This window comes from Amblyomma americanum, chromosome 11 (assembly GCF_052857255.1).
Source record: "Amblyomma americanum isolate KBUSLIRL-KWMA chromosome 11, ASM5285725v1, whole genome shotgun sequence".
Lineage (NCBI taxonomy): Eukaryota > Metazoa > Arthropoda > Arachnida > Ixodida > Ixodidae > Amblyomma > Amblyomma americanum.
In genome coordinates this window covers 9,749,880-9,776,495 of record NC_135507.1, presented here as the reverse complement: position 1 = coordinate 9,776,495, position 26,616 = coordinate 9,749,880, and the positions used below count along the sequence as shown (strand labels likewise).

The 26,616-nt window shown below is 47.6% G+C and overlaps 3 protein-coding genes and 1 long non-coding RNA gene across 8 annotated transcripts in view; 1 reads left to right on the top strand and 3 right to left on the bottom strand.

The window, feature by feature from the left end:
• LOC144111172 (uncharacterized) overlaps nt 1–8,773 on the bottom strand; it is a 41,579-nt gene extending 32,806 nt beyond the window's left edge. For 2 of the 4 annotated variants that reach the window (XM_077644337.1, XM_077644340.1), the window contains exons 1-5: nt 8,634–8,773; nt 7,317–7,595; nt 2,808–2,884; nt 2,457–2,505; nt 932–986 (exon numbers count right to left, since the gene is read on the bottom strand). In XM_077644337.1, coding sequence (XP_077500463.1) covers nt 932–986; nt 2,457–2,505; nt 2,808–2,820 — 117 coding nt within the window. In that variant the 5' untranslated portion in view covers nt 2,821–2,884; nt 7,317–7,595; nt 8,634–8,773. Of the gene's footprint in view, nt 1–931; nt 987–2,456; nt 2,506–2,807; nt 2,885–7,316; nt 7,596–8,633 lie in introns of those variants that run through there. The other 2 variants (XM_077644339.1, XM_077644338.1) reach the window with 2 other exon arrangements.
• A 288-nt stretch (nt 8,774–9,061) lies between these two features.
• On the top strand, nt 9,062–14,669 carry LOC144111178 (uncharacterized). The gene is made up of 3 exons (XR_013309997.1): nt 9,062–9,180; nt 13,662–13,707; nt 14,541–14,669. It is a non-coding gene; the product is annotated as an uncharacterized LOC144111178 (long non-coding RNA).
• Nucleotides 14,670–15,276: 607 nt separating this feature from the next.
• LOC144109434 (uncharacterized) lies at nt 15,277–17,262 on the bottom strand. Its single transcript, XM_077642228.1, has 2 exons — nt 16,804–17,262; nt 15,277–16,429 (listed from the first exon to the last, which is right to left on the bottom strand). Exons 1-2 carry the CDS (start codon nt 17,110–17,112, stop codon nt 15,593–15,595), a joined length of 1,146 nt encoding a protein of 381 aa, XP_077498354.1. The 5' UTR covers nt 17,113–17,262; the 3' UTR covers nt 15,277–15,592.
• A 3,767-nt stretch (nt 17,263–21,029) lies between these two features.
• The window catches only part of Cdc50 (cell cycle control protein 50A), a 35,907-nt gene continuing 30,320 nt past the window's right edge, over nt 21,030–26,616 (bottom strand). For both annotated transcript variants that reach the window (XM_077644350.1, XM_077644349.1), the window contains one exon: nt 21,030–23,826. In XM_077644350.1, the coding sequence (XP_077500476.1) occupies nt 23,784–23,826 (43 nt within the window). In that variant the 3' untranslated portion in view covers nt 21,030–23,783. The remainder of the gene's footprint in view (nt 23,827–26,616) is intronic.

Genomic DNA, 26,616 nt, shown 5'->3' with positions numbered 1-26,616 from the left:
GCAGTTAAATGACCGTATTATGCTGCACTGATTTGCCGCGTCAGTGGAAGTATAATTATTTATTACGTTATTGTTTCACAGTTATTTTTCCACCCCCAGCCACATTAAGCTTGCCCTCAATGGCCCACATATTTTTCTAGACAGTGCTCTTGCTACATCATTTTCTTCAAAGTTCTTGCATTCAATAGGGCTATTCCTTAAGCCACAACTTCTTTTCATATACTGTCCATGTGTGCGCATATATTTATTTTCCCTTAGGTGAATAAGTACGGAAATTTTAGAGCCTTATGGTCATCAAACCACTTTTTTTTTTCTCAAACACTTTCTCATAGAAATAGTGAGATGTTCCACCACTGAGTCCAGTCAACTCCAGCTCATGACTACCATATGCAATTTAAAAGGTGAATAACCATTCATAACATTTCACTGTGTTAAGCATATCCTATAGATTACTTTTCACAACCATCGACACGTCGCTTTCCAATCGCTTCCTCATTTGCTCCGTTTTCTTCCAGTTCTCTACAAGATTATCCCCTTTCGCACCTACATTTGAGGAAAACTTACGACAGCACAACACCAGCAACCTTTTGAACCTGTTTTCATTACTTCACTCATTTACCACACACACACCAGCGACAGCCTGTGTTCTTAAGGAAGACAAGTCAAAGCAAATCCTCTGAGGCAATAAGCTGAAATAAGAAAGTGGTGTCTAAGCATGCAGAAAATGGCACATAATTTCCCAGTTCACCTAGCATTACAACCGTCTTATTGATGCAGATATTTCTGAAACTAAAAGGAACTTTCAAAACAACTATTTTCAACTAAACCTTTAAAATCCTCAAGCCCATGATTTGCACATCTCCCAAACTAATCTTGAAACATGAATGTTGCATGCTGAAACAAGATCAGATAATGGCACCCAGCGACCTACCTTTGCACTTTCTTCGTCCTTATCTTCTAGGAAAGACTGAAGCAGCAGGGGGTCACTGGAAGAAGAAGTACATCGTGAGCCATAGCACTAAGTTCAGATGCTATACCAGAGCTGTCAGCACACAACACATGGCAACATTCTTCAACGACAGTCATTACACTGGTGCACTCATCTGCGAGGCACTGTGCAATGCACCAGCACAGTTAATCCTACCAGACCCCTTGTCATTTGTTAAAAAAAAAACCCTCAACAGTCTATGCAAGCCTAAACGGAGAAGAATTCGTAAGCATCAATAAACATCAGCTGTTAATCTTCAAATTTAAAGACTAATTACTTCAAAGTGCAACACACCCAACATAGCACATGAAGGTAGACTTGCTTTAACAGATGTGCGTGCAAAATTAAGCACAAAGCGTCGAAAGACTTGGAAATTGTAGCATTAAAATCCTCGATGATTTTTCAAATAAGCACTCGGGGGTTAGTGTGACCCTCCTCTTTTTATTCAGAAATGCACAACGCTGGAAACCCAAAATAAAAAGGCGCTAATTATGAGTTACAAAATCCATTTGCATGAATACATCTAATATATCTATCCAAGAACTTGCTACCAAGCTCACTGCTTTAAGGAAGTATTTGCTGCATCTGCCAGCTAACGGTTAAAAGCTAACAGATGCGATAGGATGAGTGCCACATTCTTCTGAGACAAAATGATCACTTGCTAGGTGCAGCATATTTATGTAGCTCAGGAAAAGATTAAAGGGATCGACAACTGACCATAAGGTGCCATGAAACTATGGTGGAAATAAAAACATAGTGCCCTATAGGGTAAAAATCAAGCACTGTAATATCAAAGAAAAGATTACTGATTGCCCTAATTTAGCTCTGAAAATGGCAAACAAGCTGAGATGATATCCTGCAGTGAAGACTTTCCGATTTCGGTGTATCCCACCATGTGACCAAATCACGGTAAAACATTACCTGTGCGTTCTTTTCGCACTGTCTTTCATTCAGAAGGGTTCATCATATTTTATTATAGTGTGAACTCTGCCCAGTGCACCCTTCACACCACAGGCAATGTGCTTTGAGGTTTCGTTGCTAGATGGTGCCGCAATGTTTTGCATTTCTTGGTTGAAGCGATCGCCACGGTGTGCTCAAACTTTCGTCGACGAGGTGTATGTCACTGTGTAGCAACAGCTTTGGGTGCGGAAACAGAAATGAACACTGCGCTATACTAGAGCTGTCTAATTACTGGCTGATGGCTGGAACCATACTAATTTATGCAATATTAAGAGTGCAATCATTATCGCACTCGCTGATCACGGTTTCCAGAACCAGGATACATAAAAAAGGATGCATCCAATGATCAAAAACTTCTCAGCAGAAACCTTAAACAGTGTTTCGAACAAAACCGTCGTAGAATCGGGCACCATGGACAGTAAACGTTCCACAGTGGCACAAAAAAGTTGAGTCCTTGGAACAACAACTAAGAGCGAAAATGAGGTTCGATTACGGGGTGGGTACTCACTTTATAACGTCAAGCAGACATCGGCCCCCATCATCCATTGCAAAGGTGCCTGAAAAAAGCGAGCAATGCCAACCCCATTATGAGAAATGCAGCCAGTGAAGTAATGGACCTAACAACTATTGTTAGTGAATTGCGCCGCAGTTCGGGCAGAAGACGCAGCAGCAGTAGCATTCCCGTGGTTAGTGCGATCAAGACAGACATCTACCATGGCGTGACAATGCAACCAAGATGCGGAGAACAACATGGAAATGCAGCAGCGTGCACGCATAACCCTGTTGAAGAAGGCAGCAGCGGTAGACGCATTTAAAATAAATAAATGGAGAGCAGTCAACAATCAGAGACGGGGATCACCTGGATTGAACATTCCGAAAACATGGAATAGGCCATGCAGAACTGTGATTTGCTACTGAGGCAGATTGCTTGCAGCCCTGGTGGGGAGGGGAGAAAAACAAACAAACAAACAAATAATATGGGCAGGGGAGACAACAATAAAAGAAATGGGGAAAACACACACACTTTGTTGGCCACACAAGAGCGCGCACACATGAGCATTTACTGCCTCATATAACTCCGCCTTCAGTTAGTTGTGTCACAAAACTGACAAATGGAGAACTGCCGATGAAACGTAGAGATTTCTGTTCCTAAACGTATGAATGTAAGCAACGACCCTTTCGCTTGTTGACTTCACACTACGTCCAAAATCTCCGTCTCCCTTACATGTGGCTATTAGCAAACTAACGAATACAGCTTGAGACAAGTTGCACCTGGCTAAACAAGATGGGTGCTTGATGGCCGTTCGCTATAGTAGATTTTTATAATCACAGACTATGCTCCCAATGCACCTCATAATGTGAGGCTTCAATCTCCCTTCTTTCCTTGAACCAATGATCAAATTACAGCTCGGCAGAAGAGGAAAGTGTTCAGGCTCCCCACTCTTCAAATAGAAGCCTAAGTGCACTTGCAGCTAGAAGGTAGCTCCGTTGAACAACGATAAAAATGCCACATCATCTTGCCCATCTTTAGTTAACAATTAAAAATAAATTTAATTTCAAATAGACACATCATTATTACTACTGTTTTTGTGCAGCGATGCTCAGGATACGTGCACGTTGAATGAGGCTTTTCGTCCAAGGGTTTGAAATATTAGATGTGAAGTAAAAAAAAATTTGAGCACTGCCCAAATGTTTGGTAAACAGACTACACATATATGGGGGGTAATGGGACAAAAGGAGAACAACAAACCGAGTCGACTACAAATGAACACACATCCATGCATACACTGCAAGTCTTTTCATGTGGCAACACTGTATCTTAATAATGAGATATGAACACGTAAGTCAAAAATGCATATCGCACAGTGACACAGAAAAGCACTGTAATGCACGACTAAATGGAAAAAAAATGTGTGCTCTCAATACGTCCCAACAATAAAAAAAGGTTTCAAGGCTCCCTCAAGTACAATGACGGTTTGTTTCAAGCTGCATTCTTAATCGAACAGTAGAATCAATCACTAAGCTGTCAACATTATACCAGGACAGACACTCTGTCTGGAAAGCAGTACACAGCTGCCAAAGCAGCGAAAACTATAACTGCGGTCCACAAATTTATGGCAAGAAATCTTGCCTTGTATAAAGGAATGCCAAAAATGAGCAGTAGAGTCAATGTTCCTAACATGTGGTGCCTTCTTTTTTTTTCTAACATGTGGTGCCTCCTTTCACTGGTGCATATGTAAGATTCTTCTAATATGCTCAGTCAGGAAAGGCATGTTAGGCATGTTGGCTTTGCGTACATTCAACATTACCGATATCAAAACACTAAACAGCGTGCCTTGAAACTGAGCAGCCAAATCGTCACTTCTCCATCAATATGTAAAATGTTGACATTATGTCAAGTGTGGCAGCCTCTAGAGGTTTATTTAAGAAGCAATATTTGTACAGCCCATGGGCCTTTGAGATGTAATACATCCTATAAGAATTCCACTTATCATGCGTGAGCTGGCAGTAGCCACCAGTGAAATCGCCTCTTCAAGCATGCCAGTAGTAAGCTATAACTTGAATGGACACTGAAGATGGATATAAGTTGGCCTGTGTTGATAGGGGACTACATTCTAATCACAAAGAGACCACTGTCATCAAAAACGAAGCTTTTATGACTTGCAAAAGACCAAAAAACGAAATACAGGTGTCATCACCACCAGAGGCTACGTTCACTTCAATAACTTGAAAAAAACCAGTCACAAAAGACAAGGGACAAGAGAAGGAGTGTTCACGCCACGACTGGGAAAAAGCTGTCACCACATTATCAAAAGGAGCCTTGACAATCAGTTCCAACGTCTGGAAGCCACGGGGTTCCCTAAGCCTCTTTTGAAAGCAGTGGTTGAATCGCTGCTTCAGAACCTCAAGAAAGAACAGATGAAGCGGGCTGATGTTGGAGCAACTGAGTGCAAGAAACTTGAGGTCATGCCGTACGTGGATAAAGTGAGCCACAGCATCAAAAAAGTTGCGGCCAAGCAGGGAGTGAGTGTGGTGTTTTCTGCCCCTTGCAAGCTTTCGGGTCTATGCTCACGCATTTCTCGAGGCAGGAAAAGGAACCACGTTTGCACAACGCACAGTTCTCGGCGTGTGTCGCTCAGGTCGTGTGCAAGTTCCCCTTCACATGCGTGAGAGTATACATAGGCCAAACAGGTCGGTGTATTAATGACCGGCTACATGAGCACCACTCCTCCCTGGGGTCTGATGACGGTGCCAACTTGCCTCGCCATTGCAATGTATGCAGGTGTTACCCACTGTTCAGCAATGTAATGATTCTTGGTAGAGGCAAGGGAAAGCAAGAGAGAGAAATCTTAGAAGTATACCATATCAGTTTGTCAGGCCAGGATTGCATTAGCTTACTCGAGAAGGATTTCGCTTTTTTAGGCCGGTCACGGTAGATGTGTATTTTGTGTGCCCTATGCGCTGTGAGTTGAGATGCGGTTGTTGCACATGCTCTGCTGGCCTTGCTGGGACTATGTTTTGTCTAATAAATCTCAGTTCACAGTCCAGTCGTTGTGGCGTGAACACTCCTTCTCTTGTCCCTTGTGTTTTGTGACTGGCTTTTTTCAAGTTACTATGAACCAACTGGCCCGCATTTCAACCCTTCTGGTCGCTTCAAAAAGGTGGCAACCAGTTTTTCTGGTAAGGACGTTAGCAGTTTGAAACAACAGATGGGAAAATTTTTAAATCCAGTTTTCTAGCTGACAAACGCCTCCTTTGTTGAAGGAAAAATGTCAACGTAGCCAGAAGGAGCCAGAGAATCAAGTTTTAGTGCGAACAATAATAGGATGGAGTTACCTGTACTCTCCCTTTAATGCACAGAGAATTTCGCGAAACCAGGAATTAGTTTGTGGCACCTAAAATTTTTTGACACAAGTTGTGCAAGCTAGGAACTCAACTCCCTTATGCCTTCATTATTGCAATCAATCATACCACAACAACAACCAAGTTCCTATCCCTTCGTCGAACATCACTACTTACGCATCCTGTCATGCATAGTGATCATTTCGCTGCCGCGGCCACATTTCGATGGAGCAAAAAACATCCGTGTGCTGTGTAATGTCTGCGCATGTTAAAGAGCCCCAGGTAATCTAAATCACTCCAGAGGCCTTCGCTACTGCATCCCCCAAAGCCCATGTGTCGTTTCAAGATGTATCCACATACCAATACAATAGTTATTTTCTTCACTCCAGCACTTGTGTGAAGAATAGAATGGGTAAAACTAATCCATTTTTGCCGAGCTGATCACAGAACAAAGAGTAATCTGTGAGATAAAAATAGTGATGGTGAGTGAGGTACGACTCCCAATCTAGACATGATACCCTACAAACAAAAATAAGATGTAATGGGCATCTAAAGGATTATGCACCTGGTGCAAAAAAAAAAAGGAGAGACCACCAAGCATATGTTGATGGTTCCCTTATACATCAATGGATAAACTAAGCGTGCAGCCAGCTACTGTTGTAGCCAATGAAACATTGCTTTTTGATGCTCTTTTGATGCACAACAAACACTGCGATTGATGCCTGCAATATTATCAAGAAAGTAAACACACATGCCATACAACATGCACCTCACAAAAACACATCTACTCGTCCTTCAAAACGATAATTGAAACTGATTAATATTAAACTGGCCAAAATTGACTTGAAATATTTGTTTTTGGAGTTTCAAATAAGTCGTTTCTGTGCCTGCTTACATTACAGAGCATGCATTGTTCACTGAGCAAAGCTAATCAGTGTGGACAGCTGACCAGTGGTTGTTTGCTGCAGCCACCATTAACTGATCTGACGTGTACGCGTACACACGTGCGATCTGCTACACGCGGAACAACATACGACGCGTCGCTGTTCGCATGGGGACGGCACGGTGCTTTTACTTTTCACACTCGCGCCTTTCCACCCGTGTAATCGGCGTCCGCCGCGCGGACCGAAGCGCGGCACCCGGACACAGCACGCCGTCCGACGCAAGCAGCTGATCGCGAAGCCATGCTACTCGGCGCCAGCGACGAGCTGCTCCCCCGGAATCGAGCCTTACGATTAGAGACCAGCAGTGAGAGAGGCTTCGCAAACCTTACGATAATCGGTCTTTCCTCCCCACCCTCCCAAGTCAGGTGCCCGCTCTTTCTGTGCTGCCTGTGCAGTTCGGCTATTCCGCCAGACGAAGGTCGGGGGGACCGCGATTTATTTCGGGCAGCCGGCAAGCGCGCCGAGCGTGATGCAAGCCTTCTTGTCTTTTTGCAAAGCACACACACACACGCGCGCACACACAAGCACAGGTCGGGACGAAAGGTGGAGCAAGGTGGTGGTGGTGGGGGGGATGCGTTTACCTCCGTTGGTAGAGACTGCGGGGCGCTACTCTGAGCCGACGTCTCGGGCCATCCGAGACGCGCCTTGCCGCGGCTCGACGGCGTCCCCGGGCGTCCCACAAGTGGCAAACACCTCTCCCGCGTCGCGGGCACGTCACTCCGGAGACACTTTAGCGAACGAGCCCAAGTCGTAGCAGCGCCGACGGCGAGCGCTCGCCCTGCCTGAGAAGTCCTCCGCCGAGGTGGCCGCCATGTTTGTTATGCTACGCATCTGCTGCCACCGTTGGCCATTGCGTCCGTCTGCGAACCAAACGAGGTCGCAGCGGCGGTCCGGGTTGGTGGTAGAAGGGGGGGAGGTGAGAAATAAAAAAAAAAGCGGGGAGGCGGAGGGTGGGGAGGAAAACATCGAATTCATTGAAAATCACCACAAGAGAACCAAACTGGCGCTCGTTTTTAAGCTTTTAATGAGCACCGCCGCCAATGCAATCGCCGAGGCAGCCTCACGAAAGTGAAATTGGCCCGGTGAGACGGCGCGATGTGTTGCACCGACCGCGATATCTTGGTGGGTGAGAGAAAGCGGGGTGTCATGTATGTGGCGAGAAAATAGCGCGCAGGGCAGGTTCATTGATGGATTAAGGCTGACTACCGTATTCGCGTGAGGCCGATCGCGGTTCAACGGCCTCGACGAAGCAGCACCTTTATCTCGAGAACCGGGGCGTAGCACTGCTCGCCCTTGCGAACGCCGAGCAAGCTGCGCAGGCATGCTAATCGCATAGTAGTACTACGTGAATGAAACGTCGCGCTTCGTTCCCGAAGAGCAGGCTAGGAGGAAGTTAGAAGCCCCGGGTGTGAGACCGAGCCCGAGCGGCGGGGCGGTGACGAGGAAGAACGCAGGGCGCCCTTGACGTGCGAGGCCTGACGGCCGATCGCCATTGCCGGGTGGCTCGCGTGCACGGGAGCTCGCGGGGGTAGCCAGTGCCGCGGGTCCCATTGGCCTGGCCGCTATTTGAGCCGCGGCAATCGGCTGTGGGAGGTGCGTTAGGGGACAAGGGCAGGCCGAGGGCTGTTGGTTTGATTCGGCCCGTGACCCCCCGAGCCCAGTGCGAGGTTTCTTTTTTTTCGCCTCCCTCCTTCTCTCCGCTGTCGGGCGCGATTCGAGGAAAACGCCACGGGATGGTCGGTCGGGCTCAGGGACTGGCGCGGACGCGTAGACGGCGCGCCGCCCGGCACGCTAGGATCACGGGACAACTCTTCTAAACCAAGGCTCGGCTGGTTCGGGTACGCGATGTTTCCCCCCGAAAATTTTATCAGCAAAATAATATTCAGAAACACACTCACCCGTCATGTAACATGCCAATATCCGACCGTGTTCTCATTGGCTGGCACATAGAAAGCTTCACCCTGTGGTGAAGCTTTGCCGGCACGCGGTTGGCTAGAAGACCCGTGACGTCACTCCGGCATTTGCGTAACGTGGGCTCTCTGAGCGCTCTCGCGACGGGGCTGGGCGAAAGCGTCGTGCTCTTTTCGACCTTTTTTGAAGCCAATTAACGCGCCCGCAAATTTCACTCGCCGCAATTTGTCTCCTAAAGGATACGAGGAGAAATTATTTTCACGCTTTGTGCCGTTCCGGGTTTTGAGCGCATCTCTGCCAAAAACACGTGACGTCACGCTTTTTTGAGCCTCAGTCTCCTGCTCGGGAATCAGATGGCGACGCGAACGAACGCGGTGCGGAAGCCTTCCTTGGATCGTGGCCGGCGCCGAACACCTCGCAACCTTTCTGCTGACGCTTCCGAGAAGCCCAGCCGTCGACCCCACCCATTTTCGGCTGAGACGTTCATCACTTCTGGCAGTGCTGGAGGACCGACGAGTCGGTGACCGGTCATTTGTATGTTTACTTTGTTTGCTTCCGTCCGAAACCTCTTCGCCGAACATCGCCGTACGATGATGCTTGCTAGCGGAGCTCTCCGGGGCCACTATGCCGTGCTTGTATCGTTCTTCCGTTCTCGTATGCAAACTTGCTGCTGGCGATGTACTTGGATGATTCGCGCACCGCTTCGCGAAGGGTGGGCGGGGTGGGTAAATTCCAGCTGCGGTTTCGCGATAGCTTGGCCGCCTTCGACACACCGTAGAACAACCCGCGCGACAGGCACAGTGCAAAACGCTAACGCATCGTCGACGTCGCTGAAGCTTCACTCGAGGTTCTGCCGCCGCTTCGCTTTGTTTTTTGCTCGCGCTGGCTTTTCCTTTCCTCCTCCTCTCGGAATCTCCCTTCCCTCTTCCTTGCGCGTGCGGCCCTCTCCCACGATGAAGCAAACAAGCAAGCCAAAGCCCGGTCCCAAAAAACCTTGGCTCCGCCTCGCGCTAGACAGTGCGCCAGCCCCTCGCGCGGGAAAGGAACTTCCCCCTCGCCACTCGACTGTTTGCAGCCCAACCCCCCTATCCCACACTCTCTCTCATAGCAAACCTGAGCAGCAGCGCACCAACAAACACACGCACGCACACAACACTAGCAGCAGGAAGACGTTATGTGAACGCTCGAGATCCGCGCAGCGGTGACCACACGCATGATGCCATGCCATTCCCCCCCCCCCCCCCCTCCAACCCCCTCCTTCTTACCCTCTTGATGGCGTTTCCCTTTCCGCCTTCGTCACTGCTGCTGTCGTTTCTGCCGCTCTCACATTGCCAAGAGAGGATTCCGCTTTCACCGAGCTGCCGACAGTGCTTTCTCTGGTGTACGGTGTCGTCGGAACGTGCTGCAGCTTTCATCGGGCATTCCTGGAAGCTATTCATCGCACCTGGCACACCTGTTTAATTCGATCGGATAGAAGACCGGAAGGCACTCATCCAGCTCGAGCCTAACGCAGTTCACGCATCCAACGGTCGTTTCAGTCTTCCAACTTACAGCTTCCTCAACTGGATGAAGGTTGGCAGTTGGCTGGAGACTCCGTTTCGTGCAAAGTCGACCTGGGTCTTGACCTCCTGGTGAGACAGAAAGACACCTCCGCGATGCAAATTCAGTCTACGAAGCTGCGCCTTATTCCACTTGGTTCCTGTCACTTCACCCTGCGCTTTCTCACCTGACTTGGCGATGGCTTCAAGGCCATGCAAGATCAGCCCCGTTCCTTTGCCAGTGTGCTGCGCACAGTACGCCTCTTTTCACCCGTTGAAGTCTTCACTTACCTTTATTGCGAAATGCGAGCTACACGCCAAGCATATACAGTGTCTTTGTGACATGAACGTTTTAATGGCGCCCGTGTGCTGTGCGATGTCAGTGCACGTTTAAGATCCCCAGGTGGTCGAAATTATTCCGGAGCCCTCCACTACGGCACCTCATTTTTCACTCCCTCCTTTATCCCTTCCCTTACGACGCGGTTCAGGTGTGCAACGATATATGAGACAGATACTGCGCCATTTCCTTTCCTCAAAAACCAATTATTATTAATAATGGCACACTCAAGTCTACTGCTCATTAACTTCAGCATTAGAAAATTTTTATCAGCCATTCTGCAATGGGACTAAATTACGGAGCAATGAAGACATAATTTCCACATTTTACGATCGATCTAATGAACCCGGTGCCGAAAAAATAATTTTATATGTTTGTTAGCGCCGCTGTAACTTGGGAAATCGGCATTTCGCGAATTTTCGATATATGCGCGTTCGGTAGGCTTTGCGCAACTATTGAGAGTATTATAGAAGACCAATTCGGAGGTCTGTATTCTAGGTGAAAATTGTTTAGGCTTGCTTAGAATGCAGATTGTATTCGTACGCAGACTTAAATCTGTCTTGCCACTGTAGTGCATTCGCTAGCCTCGGTGGTTTGACGTTTTCGGAGAAATCCATTCCCGTTCGGTTCACACGTTCTTCCCCCAGTACTTCGAAGAACACACGCAGACTCTGGCTTTTGCCACAGCCGTCCCAGCCCCCGTCTTCCTACTGCTGCTGCTGCTGCTTTCCATGTTCAACCGCACAAACTGCCTAGGTTTTCATGGCTGCTACTATTTGGGTGTTTCATGGTAGAAGAGTGGATGGGAAAATTGCCCCCCCAAGCACTAACTTCAAGAAAGATGGGGTTTGTGGGGGACATTCCTCCTCTGACCAACGGTTCCACAGCTAAAACTTGCCTTCGTTTGGACAACTGCGGTCATTCTTGACGGGAATTATAGTCTCCTCACTTCGATGAGGGCGAGGAAAGAGAAAGGAGGAGGTTGTATGGGGAGAGGGTGGTATCATAGCGTTCTTTGTCTTGAAGAGAGGCGTCCGTTAGCCATCGGACTTGGGATTCCACCGTCCCTGTCCGGCCTTGTTCTGGGTTGTGCTTCTTGTAGCTGTTGGCACCTCATTTCCCGGTAAAGCACGCGTTCTTCAGTCGAGTGTACACCTAGCGGCCTCGCCGTCATCAAATTAATAATAATAATAATTGGTTTTGGGGGAAAGGAAATGGCGCAGTATCTGTCTCATATATCGTTGGACACCTAAACCGCGCCGTAAGGGAAGGGATAAAGGAGGGAGTGAAAGAAGAAAGGAAGAATGAGGTGCCGTAGTGGAGGGCTCCGGAATAATTTCGACCACCTGGGGATCTTTAACGTCCACTGACATCGCACAGCACACGGGCGCCTTGGCGTTTTTCCTCCATAAAAACGCATCCGCCGCGGTCGGGTTCGAACCCGGGAACTCCGGATCAGTAGTCGAGCGCCCTAACCACTGAGCCACCGCGGCGGGGCTTCATCAAAAGATCTGAGATTCAAAATTTCCTTTCTCATTCTAACTTCCTAGAACCTGATATTCAGTTAACGCTAGAGGTGGAACAAGAAAACTCTCTGCCTATTTTGGACGTCCTCGTGTCCCGAAACCACAGTACCCTTCAATCCTCCGTATACCGCAAACCAACTCACCCACGCCGGTATCTCCACTTCTCTTCTAACCACCCGACAGTCCATAAAGCACCAGTGGTGAAGACGCTGTTCAGAGGAGTTTAGACACACTGCAGCACAGAACTTGACAGAAAAAAAAAAATAACGACGCGCGATATTCAAAGAAGTCTTCATGAACGGCTATACCCAAAAAACTTTATACAAAAAACCATTCGACTTCAAAAATACCACAACATGCGCCAAGAAAACGCACAAAGACCAACGCCACCACCAAAATACGTCACTCTACCTTATGTCGGAGGTGTCAGCGACACCATCGCCCGAATCCTGAAAAAAAAGGGGGTCTCCAGGTTGCGCACAAGCCCACAAACACTGTTGCCCCTTGCCTACCTGTTCCCAAAGGCCGGCCGCCGAGAGAAATAGCCCAAGGCATTGTCTACAAAATTCCATGCGCTGACTGCGACGCTAGGCACATCGGTGAAACCAAAACTCTCAAAGAAAGAATTCGGCAACATAAAAACGACGTCCGCAACTTCGCAAGAGAGCGCAGTCCTGTAGCCGAACATTCCGAGGACTTAGACCATAGAATCAACTTCGAAGAAACCAGCATCCTCGGAACCGAAACAAATTACCATTAAAGGTTCCTTCTGCAATCCTGGCACATCCAAACCACCCCGAACAATATCAACCACACAAAACGAAACCTGCCCCCAGTATATGCCCAGGGACTTCACTCTTAAACTCAAAAGAAAAAAAGTCGCCATTGACCGCCTCCCCACGGTGCGACAACGTGACTAACAGCCTTAACCCCACTCCCTCCCCCACGCCTATCGCATCACAGCTTTCGTTCCTTAGACCCCCTCCATACTTAAAAGACGCTAGCTACTGCCCTCAGTTCCCGGGTTCGAACCCGACCGCGGCGGCTGCGTTTTTATGGAGGAAAAACGCTAAGGCGCCCGTGTGCTGTGCGATGTCAGTGGACGTTAAAGATCCCCAGGTGGTCGAAATTATTCCGGAGCCCTCCACTACGGCACCTCTTTCTTCCTCTCTTCTTTCACTCCCTCCTTTATCCCTTCCCTTACGGCGCTGTTCGGGTGTCCAACGATATATGAGACAGATACTGCGCCATTTCCTTTCCCCAAAAAACCAATTATATACTGCCCTCAGTCACCCCTGGTGAACGAGTCAAGTCGGCTTCGAAACTTTGGGTTAAAATTAAAAACTTTTGGTTGGAGATGTGCAGTTTATCAGTTTATTATAACCTAACGGCTTGAGAGAAAATTGTGCAGCTCCGTAGGTTTGTGCGCTTTTTTTTTAGAGATGCCCGTTGCCTTCCATTGGCGACAGTTCAGAAATCAGCGAGATCACTCACTAGGAACAAGCTTTTCAAGTGTCCTGTGACGAGACGGGCAATCTTCCCAGCGAGTGTTGTCAATTTTTCGTGCCGCATTTAGTTTTCCTCTTTTTTTTTTTTCGGCAATTGTTCAACCAGACGGAACACTATGGAGTCGTTGAACGCCGGCCAGCATACGTACCAGGTGCGTTGAAGCCACCCCCTTCCTTTACACAGCTTGCGCACAGTGACGCCATACTTTTTTTTTTTTGTACGCGCTTGCTACTGGGAACAGTTCGATACCGAAATATGTGACCGACCTAAATGTTCAAATGAGCACGCGGCACGTCACGAAGGCACTGGGCGTTTCTTGACGGAACCTTAGAAATTCATGAAGATATGAACGACGTTTTGCTCTGTAACAAAGTGCAAATAAAAAAAGGAAAATGCACACTGTACAGTGTATGTTTTTGTTTGTTTCATTTAATTTCGCGCTGACTGAAGAGGTTGGGGCTTTCTTTTCGATATAAATATTGTCACGTAGTGGTGACTGCAGTCCAGAGAGCTGGAAGGAAGAGAAAATGACTTCTAAACAAAACTTATTTTGGGCTGACTTGCGTCCGCAAAGAACTGACTCGGCAGCGTCGTAGCAACAAGCGTGCTCTTCGGTCGTCGAACAGAAAGCCCGCCGCTCTCGGCCGTGCTCAATGCAAAGCTGATAGCGAACTTTCGACTTACGGCCTGCAAGGTTACTACAACAGTCTGGAACAACGTAGCGGAGCCTGGATGCGATCAATCCAGATAAATCTGGTCGCGTCTTTCATCACAAACAAACGATATAGCCGCGTGTCGGCACCTTTGAAGAATGAACAAATAAACAGTTCAAATATTCGCGGTAATATCCTCTGGGGTACCTAATTATGCACGATCATACCTAAATTAAATCTCACGTCCGATAATAGGCACCCTGCTCCGCAGATTGCAGACGCACTCAATTATTAGCCACTCCAGTCTTATCTCTGCATGCCCAAATTGCAGCCACGGAGAACCCGCCACTCAGGCGCATGTCCTCTGGGGATGCGAAAATAACCCGCCCCCACAGGCCCTCCTGCGAGCTCACTCTGCGGAAAGCTGGGACAAACTCCTCACCCAGCCAGACGAGACCACTCAACTTGCACTCATTTCGTGGGCCCAGGACGTCGCCCCCACCTGGGGGCCACACAGGATTCACCTGCCGTAATTCTCGACACCTGTGGCAAATAAAGTATCTATTTCCTTGTGTCATCACATACGTATGCAGCATTTCAGGTTTGTGTTCAGTGCAGTGTTTAATAGCAGCGGCACGGGAACAGAAAGTTCGTTGTCGATTCGTATAGAGCGTCGCTAATAAAATCATGTTTGCACGAGTGACAAAGCGCTTATGTTGATTTTCTAAGAACTCTCAGCATCCACCCCTCACCCCCGCATATCACAAACAGCCTAACTCGTGTGCTGTGCGATGTCAGTGCACGTTAAAGATCCCCAGGTGGTCTAAATTATTCCGGAGCCCTCCACTACGGCCCCCCTTCCTTTTTTTCACTCCCTCCTTTATTCCTTCCCTTACTGCGCGGTTCAGGTGTCCAAAGATATACGAGACAGATACCGCGCCATTTCCTTTCCTCAAAAAAAAAACATTATTACCACTCATAACAAACCTCTTGAACATGCACACTTTATACATTAAAAGCTCGCCTTATACGAGTATTTCTATCGATTTCGACAGCGGGCCGTCAGTGTCTCTAAAGCTGTTGTCTCGGACTGCGAAGCAAATTTTTATTCACTAATTTTTACACCGATGCATTTTCCCACCGGCAGCACGATTTCCACGAAGACACTGGCCTTCAAAGCTGTAAACGTTTTTTTACGTTGCCGCGGGCATCCAAGCCTCTCGCTGTGGTGTCCATGAGTATACAGCTAGACCACGAGCTTGGATTTAGATGGTGGTAGCGCTTAACAGATTGCTTTCGCGACAGTTTTGTCAATCCGCCGTAATAACAGTACTGTCCTCCTCCGTACTTGCTGTAGCGAGGTAAAGCTCGTCCGGTGCAGAGTCAGAAATAATCCAGCTCCTCGTAGACAAACTCCTCGGCGTACCTGTCGCGCGCGAAGCACACTAGACCGTAGCAGAGGATTAGGTATACAAGCACGAAGAAGGCTGATATGAAGGCCGCCAGCTGCTTCTTCTGCGTCGAGGTACGGAACAGATACCATGGCGCCGGCTGCATGTCCGTCTGCGTCGCCATCGAGTACAGGGCCGGCGTCGTCGGCTGCGTCTGCGAGTGTTTGTCCTTTGTCTTCTTGGACGTCTGCACCTCCCGGCTCACCGTGGCTACCCGTGCTGGCTCGGTCTTCGACTTCGGCCCATCCGCGGGAAGCCGGGACTCATCCAGGGCGACGTCCGCCTGCACACTCGCGTCCGCGACGAAGAACTCCGTCATGGTTTCCCTGGACTCGGTCACGGGAGGTACTGCCGCTCTGCTCGCTCCTTCCCTGGCGTTGGCAGCGGCGACGTCCTTTCTGGCGCGAGGACCCCCAAGATTCTCCTCTTTCCCCGGATCTCCCTTGCTGGACTCTTCCGGAGACTTCCGGTTCCGTGTTAGGCTTGAACGGCTCGCATCTTCGTTATTGTTGTTTCCGCTGTTGTTGTGGCTTGGGTTTTGGGCCATGTCTACGTCTGCCCTCGGGTCGTAGTCTTCTGGGACGAGGTTGACGCTATCGGGCGTGACTCCACGTAGCCCGGGCGTTCGTGCGCGCAGAAGCGGAGAGTCTGCTTCCAGCCAACGGTGCGGGAGGTCGTTGTCGATGATGGCAGCTGCTTCGTCGATAGTTTGAAGCTCACTCTTCGCCTCGGGCAGTCCTCCGCTCACGTGCTCGCCGGCAGCCCTTACCTGTGTAGTATGAAGGGTCGTGTCAACAACAGCACCCAAAGAAACAAAGCAATAATGATTTAATGTGACGACAAAGCAAGATCTAGTGTGTACTTTTAGACCTCTGCTCGTGAGAAGGGGCTGCCCGCGGACTGTTGTGTCTTGCTGATAAATCCGCAGTCCCTTGGATCAGCCAACGAGGCGAGTCGAGCAGCGCTCACCAAAGCAGGAATTCCTAGTGAAAAGACGTCTGGGGACCGATAGCTGGGGTGACCTTTGCGACTTCGCTTGACGCTCGGAAGGGCTAGGCCGTGGCGTCAGTTACACGAGAATTCGCCTAGAAGTCTCTTTCGTAACAGTGGTAGAGGAGTAATCCACCACCGCCAATAACTTGCCTGATCTGGCTCCCGGAGGGGCTTCCAGACGACGCCGTCTTCCAGTCTGATGACCTCCGACTCGTCGTCCACGATGACGCTCGCAGCCGCTTCACTCAGGAGACGGCCCACCAGCTCGGGCAGCAGCATGGCGGACGGCGGCTGCGGGACGGGAGCGGTGGCACCATCCTCGTCGTCGCGAGGATGGCCCGACGGCGGCGACGAGGACTGCTGCAGGCGGCGTCGAGACATGCCTCCAGCTGCGACGAGTCCCAGGCGCAGCAAGACGGCCAACGTGCACAGCAGTGACGGCGGAGGGCAGGCGACCATGCCCACCCTCTCAGGGGCGGCGAAGAACCCACGACGGCGGAGACGGCGACACCATCGTCTTCGGCCGCCCCTGACCTCCTGGTCGGCTCCGGCCGCGCGACCCTTCTTGCCGGTGCTCTACCGCCCTCAAGCCCACGTGCGGCTCGCACAGGCTTTTCCTTATCTTCCTTATCTCTGCTCCCTTAGGACGGCAAAATTTTCTTTCTTCTTTCCTATCTTACACAACGGCAGCACTGCATTATCCTTGTGCGCAGGAGGCTCGGGTCTCTATCCCCAGGGCCGCCGGGGGTACCCAGTGGTTTTCATCACCTTTCCCCCGGCCTGATGCCCGGATTCTCTGGGATGAAATTCTTGGGAAAGCAGGGCATCACTCCGTGCAGACCAGGACACTAGGCATGGCGCTCTTTCATTAAACTGTACTTGCATCATTGAGGTAACATCATCAGAATATATTTGTTTTAATTGTCCTCAGTTGAAATGGCACATACCCGCAATGGGGGATTGGCCAGAAAGAGGCAGCATACGTGCTGACAGATATAGAAAACGATCTAGAAAGGTGCTGAAGACATGTTTGGAAAAAGAATGATTACCTATAATATTGAAAATAGATGGGGGAAAAACTTGAACTAGTTTTGAAAATTTTAAACGTTTCATAATTATGAAAGATATTTGAAGTGAACAGATGAATTCTCCGATGCCACGGTGGAGATGCGCACACGAGTTTTTTTATTCTACTTCATTTCTTTCGCGTCTTCGGCACCTTACAACGGCGTGATTTTCAGGGGGTTCTAGATTTCGACTGCTGAGTCTGTGGTAGCGGGATCGTAATCCGGCCATGGCGGCTGCATTTTGATGAAGGCTAAATGAAAAAAAAAAATGGGTGGTCGATTTGCGTAGGTAGGCCAAAGCACTTCGGTTTTCACTTCGATTCCGGGTTTCGGATTCATTCATTGTTCTCGGATGGAAGTTTTTCGGATAGCGAAAATTGGCTAATGCCACTTATATGCGGAATCAGTCATTCTCTTCTTTGCATTCATATATCTCTGTGAGACCCCGTACTCCTGGCGCAGAGGTGCAGCGGCGCTGCCCTGCGATGGCAGGTGCTGCCATCTGCTAGGCTTACGAGTTGTGAGACCCAGGTTGCTCTTCCCGAACAACTTCCTTCTCGCGACAGTTCCTTAATTGAACTGCCAGCTTCATGCACCTGCAGGTTGCCCACAACGTGCAGATGTGGGCAGGTGTGGGTTTTTTGAAAGCAGGCTTCAGACAAACACACAATGGCTAAGTGAGGGGAATGGCCACTATAAGTGCTATCGCATTAACAGATCGTCCTCGCATGTAACAGAAGCCTTTTCGTGCACGTTGTGGTTCCTGTCATTGGCAAGAGAGAGAAATAACTTTATTGGCACCCGTCAGAGAATTTTACGATGTGTCAAGTCGTCAGCCGGGATCTCTTGGATCGCGGAGGTAGCCATGGCTAGACCGATGACTTGCCGTTGGTTTTGTTCTTCCCGGTTGAGCAGCGGTGCCTCCCAGAAGTCTCTACTTCTGTTCGGCTCTCCAAAAGTCCACACCATGTGGACCTAGTCTGCAATTTCATTGCATTTCTTGCATCGAGGGTTAAACACCTCGGCGTGCCAATTGGTTTTTGAGGTTGGCTGCAATACGCTTGCATTATGTATAGTTCACCTAGCGTTCTTGCTGTGTACAGAACCTCAAAAGAGAGCCGATCATTTACAATATTTTTTTATAAAATTCGCGCTTCTACGCCTCGGGGCAACCAGTGATGCCGGGCTTTCGCCCCAAATCCACGCGCAACGCGTCATGCAGCGCTCGTTACGTCAGCAGCGGAGAGCTATCATTGGTTCGCCGTGCCAACACTTTCTGACATCACGCAGCTACCATGGCCGCGGCCGGAAGCTGCCCCCCCCCTTCTCCCCCCCCCCCACCTCCCGGGGAACTCCCGCGCGCGTCGGCAGCCGGCGGAGGGGCCGAGCCGGTGAGTGGTGAGGCCGATGGAGGAGCGCCGACGTTTCAGTGTGAAAAAGTAGAGAGAAAAAGGCGCGAAAAAGCGGATATTCACATTTCAACTATGTAACAGCTTTTGCAAACTTCATAAAAAAAAAATTCTTGCTGGAGGATATTTGTGAACCAGCGTCCTTTAACATGCTAGACATACCGCAACATTATTAAAGCCCCTTTCAAGGCCCATTTAAAGGCTGCGGATTCGGAAAGACTCCCATTTGCAGCCCCTCTACGCTACCTCTTAAAAAGTTTCTTGTGTGCACTTGGGTGCGACTGACGTTCCAACCTGTTAAGATTAAGGACTCCTGAACTGGCAGTGTTCGGCTTGCTGTGTCACTGGCGAAAAAAAATTCACAGGGACACCTAATTCCGTTATGTCTTGGTAATGCGATAGCATTAGGAGTGGTTGACGCCTTTAGCGGAAGTGACGTAAAAGTTCCCTCCAGCCATCAGCGAATTTAGCTTCCGATGATACATTTTCTTCCTAATGATTCTCCTAATGCTATCTCATCACGATCATATTGCTGAATCAAGCGAAAAGCTTTCGCACGCGATAAACACCACGCATAACTAGAGGAAAACAGAGCGATAGCTGTTAGGCGCCCGCCCCTGGCTTTCTCGTCGCCGTCCGCGTAACCGGTGGGTGCGTTAATGTCACGTGACTTTGACTTTATGTCACATGACCTTATGTCATTGTCGACCTGGGTCGCTTAAAGCTACGGGTGGCTCTATTTGGAACAGCTGCCTGCCAGTGGAGGGGTGCATCACTTGACCGCTGCACCAGTGTGCCAGTAATATATCCCCAAAACTAAACTAATAAACAGCTATCGCTGAGCATCGCGTTACACATTTGTAACCGTCCTGTGAGTTTTTTTTTTCTGCGCAACGAAAAGCTTGCCGTCTACGGTGCTTGATTCCGCAACGGTTTTGATAGAAACACTGTGGACGATTTTTACCGATAATTGTTCGATCAGATCATGCCTCTGTCTTTATGTAGGCCTCTGCTGGAAACCATGATCAGCGAAAGCGGTGGTGATTGCGCGTTGTTAGCATTGTCAGTAATCAGAAGTCACGATATCACCCCCCAGACAGTAGACATTCTCCATACAACATAGCATAGATTTCAGTTTTGCACCCAAAGCTATTCCGCACATGACGTACACCTCGTCGACGAAGATTTTAGTTTTTAGCAGACCTTGGTAGCCGCTTTATCCAAGATATTCAAAACATAGTGTCGCCATTTAGTGACAAAACCAAAAAGCATACCTTCGGCATTGCGAAGGGCAACGTTTATGATATGCTTCCATAAACTTAGTTGGCGAAGGATGCAAAGGGTGCATTGCTTTCATCAAAAGGCGCAGTGGAGAGAGCATGTACTTTAATAAAACATGATGAGCACTCCTGAAAAAAAAAAACACTGCATTAAAACAAATTAGTGATATTTTAGAATTTACCTAGATGTGGTCACGTTGTGCACTTCACTATAACGCCAACTTAATCTTATAAATCCTCGTTTCTTCAATATCGCAGTGCTCAATACTCACAATTAAAGGTACGGTCTTTTCATTCCCAGCATAAACTCGTGGCACGTTTTACTCAATGATTGTTCCCTTTATAGCCTTCCTCTATTAAAAGGGGATATTGACAGCATTTGGGTTTTTTTTTACCGCGGTGCAAATCACTGGCCCATCAACGCAACGGTTTGGTCTAAGACCCTTTTACTAAGCATATCAGCAAAGGAAAGCCGAGCACCCGTCCAGGGGAAACCTTGCACCCATTTTTAACGTTTCCTGACCAATTTGTCAGAAAGCGGAAGAATGTAGAAGTTTTTCCTAACCACACCTGAAAGTTTTGCAATAAGTCTGTCAAGAAATAAACAGTGTACGCAGGAATCTGTAAAAAACGTGTTTTCATTTTATTCACGAAATAAATTACATCATATGTACAAGGATCAACGAATACCAACGCAAGGCCAAAAATAACAGCATCAAGCAGCAATTATGATTTGCAAACTCAAGTCCGTCCCCTCATCATTATTTAACGCGACAAAAGCTCATTTTATGCAAAGCCTGAGTGAAGTACTTTTTTGCCTAGCATGCACATGAAACACACAGAAAACTGTCGACACCTGACTAGACATTTCTGCCTTCACAAGATGCACAAAGTTTACAACAAGGCAAGGCTCCAAGAAATCTCGCATGAGTAATGCACATCAACGTCAACGAACAGTTTGCAAATGGCAGGTTCCGCAGTGTGGCATTTGCATTGCATCGTCCCTTGCCACAGTCTCGGTCTCTGTGGCATGAAAAGAAGTTCGTCCATAACTAGAGAACGTATTAATGCCTTCGGGCATGAAAAAACAAGAGATCCACCTTTGCAACAAACTTCCTTCCCGTAACATGCAAGAAAGCTGACCCGCATCCTGGCAGTTCCACAATTGAGATTGCCACAGTAGTTTCAAACATTCAGCAGCATTTTCTGGCAGGTTAGTTGGTGCATCTGGATGTAAGTAATTTAGAAAACGTGAGTGAAATTCAAATATTTTACATGGGGAATACCAAGAAGTAATGAGTCGGCAACAATACCAATCCCACACCTTCTAAGGGAAGGTGGCCAGCCTATCATACAGCATGGCACCACTGTACAGCCCCCATCAAAAATATACAGCCCAAGGGGTTTGCTTCTAAGGTGTTTAGTGGGGATCCCTAGCACATCTAGCAGTCCAAAGCTTGAGAGTATTGAGGATGCAAAGCCAATCCTCTTTCCGGAGGTTACGGTTGCTGAGGATGCAGCAGGTCTCACAAGCAAACCCCTTGATGGGGGGTGTACATTCCTGGCCAGGTTGAACTGCATGGCATGATGGTGGCAAACCAAGTTTCTTTTCATGCTAACATAAACACATTTCTGTCTGCTTAGCTACAGTGGGGGACACTTTTATGCCGCACATTCCCCCTCTGCTCACCGGGAGGCAACAAAATGATGCTTTCAAGCACAGCGAGGACTCTGCTGATATAAACTACAAGGGTTGCGACTTCAGACAGGATTCAAAAACAGTACAAGGCCACTTCAGTAATCTTCATCTACAGTGCTGAGAGCAAAGAAATGCTGTCCTTGACTCTTGCTCAGAACATACCGTGTACTGCCACACATAAGTCGACCTTTTCTTATGAAAATTACCATCCAAAATTCAAAGTGAGGAGCTAGAGTGGGTAGGGGGGGTAGTCAATTTATAATCAGAGCTGACCTATTTGCGGATTTTAACGTAGTTTAAGCCAAGCCACATGCAGTACACAACCTTTACTAGTGGCCGTTCCCACAGGATGCAGGAGATTCATTAGTAAAAAAAATGAGAATTAATTTGTACACAAATTGTTACCGCAAAGGAAAGTTTGAATTGTGCGCCATTTACCCAGCTTGCTCGCGCCAGCGACTGCTTTCCTGGGCGAACTACTGGTAAATTCCAGAGTGTGTGTCGTGCTGAAATCGCAAACTACACGACAGAGGTAGTTTGGATTGCCGCTTATCAGGCTAGTTAGCCGTGCTGCACGCAAATGTGGAAGGCAGGAAGCTGTGCCGTTTTATCGCCTTTGACCCCCACCTGCCTCCGGCTTTATACCATGTGAATCCATCATTACGGCATCTGTTGCATTGATCTGCATGTGCAGCACAAAGCCATGCTGCGGGAAACTGCGCACAGGGCAGCAGGGACAAGGCCAGTAGGGTAAGGGTGCGGGCTAGTTGGTGTTCCATGGTCAGTGCTCGTGTGTCCTCTTGTCTTCATTGTGTCTTTTGCTGTGCTGCACTGGTATACTTTTATCAGGGACAAGGCATCGCCTTATAGTTGGGTTAACATGAAAAACCAACTAGCCGCCATTACAGCATTGCTTAACATTTTTCGCCCAGAGAGGGCTGCTAATAGGGGGCAGGTCCACACTGAATTATTCAGAATGAGCCAATATGCGGAAATATAAACGGTAAAAAGCAACATGGCATTCCCTCTCAAAGCAGCTGAATCAATATGTTTGTATCCCAACTTCATAACGCAGTTTGCACAGTTTGACAGTGGTTCACACCTCAAAGAACTGCAGTGCCAGTGTTATGCAGTTGACTCCTGAATAATCTGAACACGAATGGGACAAAAGCTTTTCGAATAAGGAAAAGCCTTTTCATGCACCAGATGGTGACCAAACTAAGGCATTAGGTTCAACAGTTCGAATAGACTAGCATTTCAATTTAGGCAAGTTCGAATTAATGAGAGTCCACTGTAAGAACCCCCCCCTTTTAAGCCATAGACTAACGTTTCAAGCAGCCAGTCATAGCAGAAGTACTCAGACAGCAGCATTTGCACAGAGAACAATAGAACTGCACAAAGAACATCCACAAAGAGCCATGCCAGAAATGTGTATCAACACAGAGGCGAGCGTTACTGTGAACATGCTGGCACACATCCATCCCAGCGCAATTCTCTTAAGACCTTTGAAAAACAAGTTTAAAGGTAGCAGTGCCTGACCATGGGATCCATTCAGAAGCAGTCTGCGAAATATGAAGTGGTCCTGTGTGAAAGGCTTCTTGTCAGGATAGTGGAGGTCCCCAACCGGTGCGAGTGGAATGCGTTAAGCATGTCGACGGCCTCTTCGGTGTTCCCATCAGTACGGTGTTCTCTGGGTTATGTTCACCAAGTCATGCGTGCTGCAAATGAGAATTTGGACATAAATAAGGAAGCTGCAGTCTGGGTCAGGCTGCATTTGTTTCGAAGGGGCTAAAAGATGAACTCCTGAGCATTGGATTTCTTTAGGTCTGGACTCTTAACAAGTACCTTGCACCTTGCACTCTGATCAATGAATGAATCTGTACTATGCACAAAAGTGGTTGAATTAATAATGCCAAACATGACATGACAAATTTATGCACCATGACTGGGGTAGCCACCTTTGATGACACCTCTGGCAACTTCATTCTTTCATACGTTTAGTGGTTTGTGTGCTATTTATGCACCGCACTCAAGCTACTATTCCAGGCAACAAAGTGCCCTGTCTTATGAAGCTCTGAGTGCGGCAGCTTCTCATAAAAAAACCACGACAAGGATGTCACCATCTAGTAGTGAGAAAAATTGCATGGCAGCTAACATTCATACCATTGTGTCTGAAAAGAAATGTTTTTAGTACAACCTGCATATGCAACATCTATGAACATAGTTGCTTTAAAGGGCAACTCTGAAATTTCTCCTACCTTCATAGAAATTACTGAAACATTTACACCATGGTCAATGCAGTCTTCTGATCTTTTGAGACAAATTTTGCAGCTGGGCAACACTTTGTTGTAGTACAAATGAAAAAATTTCCCTTTTGGTGGCCTCAATCGAGGTGATTTGCGTGATGTCACAGTTTGCATACTTGCTGATATTCACTCTGTGCTTGCTGAAGGAGACAATTTTGAACTTGTTTTTGATCATTTCAGACAAATAATGCTTCACACTGTCAATTACAATCTCCAGCTAGGCGAATCAATGCGCACACGATGGGTTTTAAAACAGTATCTCTGACGCCAACTGTTTCGTTGAAACCCAGTTTTTGTGCTGGAGAGAGCAGACCCTAAGGAATGTGATGCGGTTATCAGCTCAAAATGTCCGAAAAATCCCAGGAGCTGCCGTTTAACAACAGTGACGAAGACACCGTTGCGCTAGCATTTCTGCCAATGAAAATCTGAACAGTAGATCTTAATGAATATCCGCTCATAGCCACAGCAAACAATAAATGACTCAGTAGCTATAAATGGCGCATGGCACACAAGAACTATATGCCTGCTGTGCTGCAATGGGAAAAAAAAAAACTTATGCACAGATTGAAACTGCTGGGCCTCGGTCATATGAACCCTAGATCCATGTGAACAGTTTAAAGTGTAAAGCTAAATTTATGCTGTCTAGTAACTACAAACATTTAAGTTCCAATGCATTTGACAAAAGGGCTGCAAAACAATTCTAACTGATTAGCCATGGCACATTAACTCTGATTATGCCTTTGCATCACTGCGTCAACATAGTATCAACATTTGAGACACCGCTAGTAGGAACAGCAGGAAGTGAGGATCCAAACTACTAGGAAAAAAAACTAGGAAAAAAAAAAAGAGAACGTGTCTTGCAATTACAAGAGCCAGCATTAACGGCAACTCAAAAGTATGAAACTGCCACGAAACACAAACCCCTAATACTCACACTGCACATTTCATCACCATGCAATAAAAAAAACAATTACATGCACACATTGCTCATACAGGCACATGTACTACAAAACGGAACTCTCAGTTTGCACTCAAAAGCCAGTTTTTACCTCAGCATTGAACCTGAAAACATATTTTAATATTTTTATATCTACAATGCTCACAGCACCCTGGCAGACATTATTATAGGTAGGAATGATGCACAATAACATAAGGAAGACAGTGATAATAATATCTAGGCACACACTGATATGACGCAAACAGCTCATATATCAAGACTCAAAGGGGTCAACAATGCTCACCTGCCTAGATGTACTCAAAGGAAGACTACTCAGATGAAAAATTTATGATTCTGATTCATACTAGGGCAGTAATCATCGAGTGCATAGTAATAAGATGTTCCCTTTTATATACTGCATCAACCTGTACAATGCATTATCTTGATGAAAAGCTTATTAGAAGTGCGTTTTCAGAAAAAAAACTTTATTGCAGCTCTGCCTCACGACTCAGGTGCATGGATAAAGCACGCACATTCCCTTGAACCATGCTACATTTCAGCTGACTGGATTACGTTACCGCACCAAAATTAATTTCTGTCCGCACACTCGTGTCCCGTTAACTTTTGATCATGACAGTACAATGGCAGGCAAGGCAAAGAAAAACCACAGGCAGGTTCATTTCCCATGGAATAGCAAAGTGCACTTCGCATGCATAATAGCAATACAAGATGAGAAAGACTTCTCCCGGCATGCAGTAGCAGAAAGTGAAGATAATGTTTCAGTACCAGAGCAATCTGATTACTCTGGAGGGTTTGCTTCTTGGGAGCAGCTGTGACCTTGTAGTCCAGACTGTCTACATATACAGTTAGGATAACGGACTTGGCAGCAGCACATCAGGCACAACAGTCAAGATATTCTGCTTTGCCATGCACATACAAGTCTTGTTTTGTTCGTGCCTGTATTTTTGTGTTTCTGACAGAGCTATGTTCCCACTTGTTATGATCATGTAATAAGATCGCAGCAAACATACATAAATAATGAGGCCCCCACTTATTTAGCATCGGGCCACCTTGATACTTGAAAAACTGCTGCGAACTGACATACAAACTCAAGTAAAGATGGCTACGTGGTGTTTTAATCTTTGTTTTGACGTCAGCCTTTGGCTGCACACAAGTAGTTGTGTCTAGCAAATTGCACCTGCTTGGTAAGCACACGGTGCCGTAACTATTGCTTTTATTATGAGCACCTGTATGCAGAAACGAAA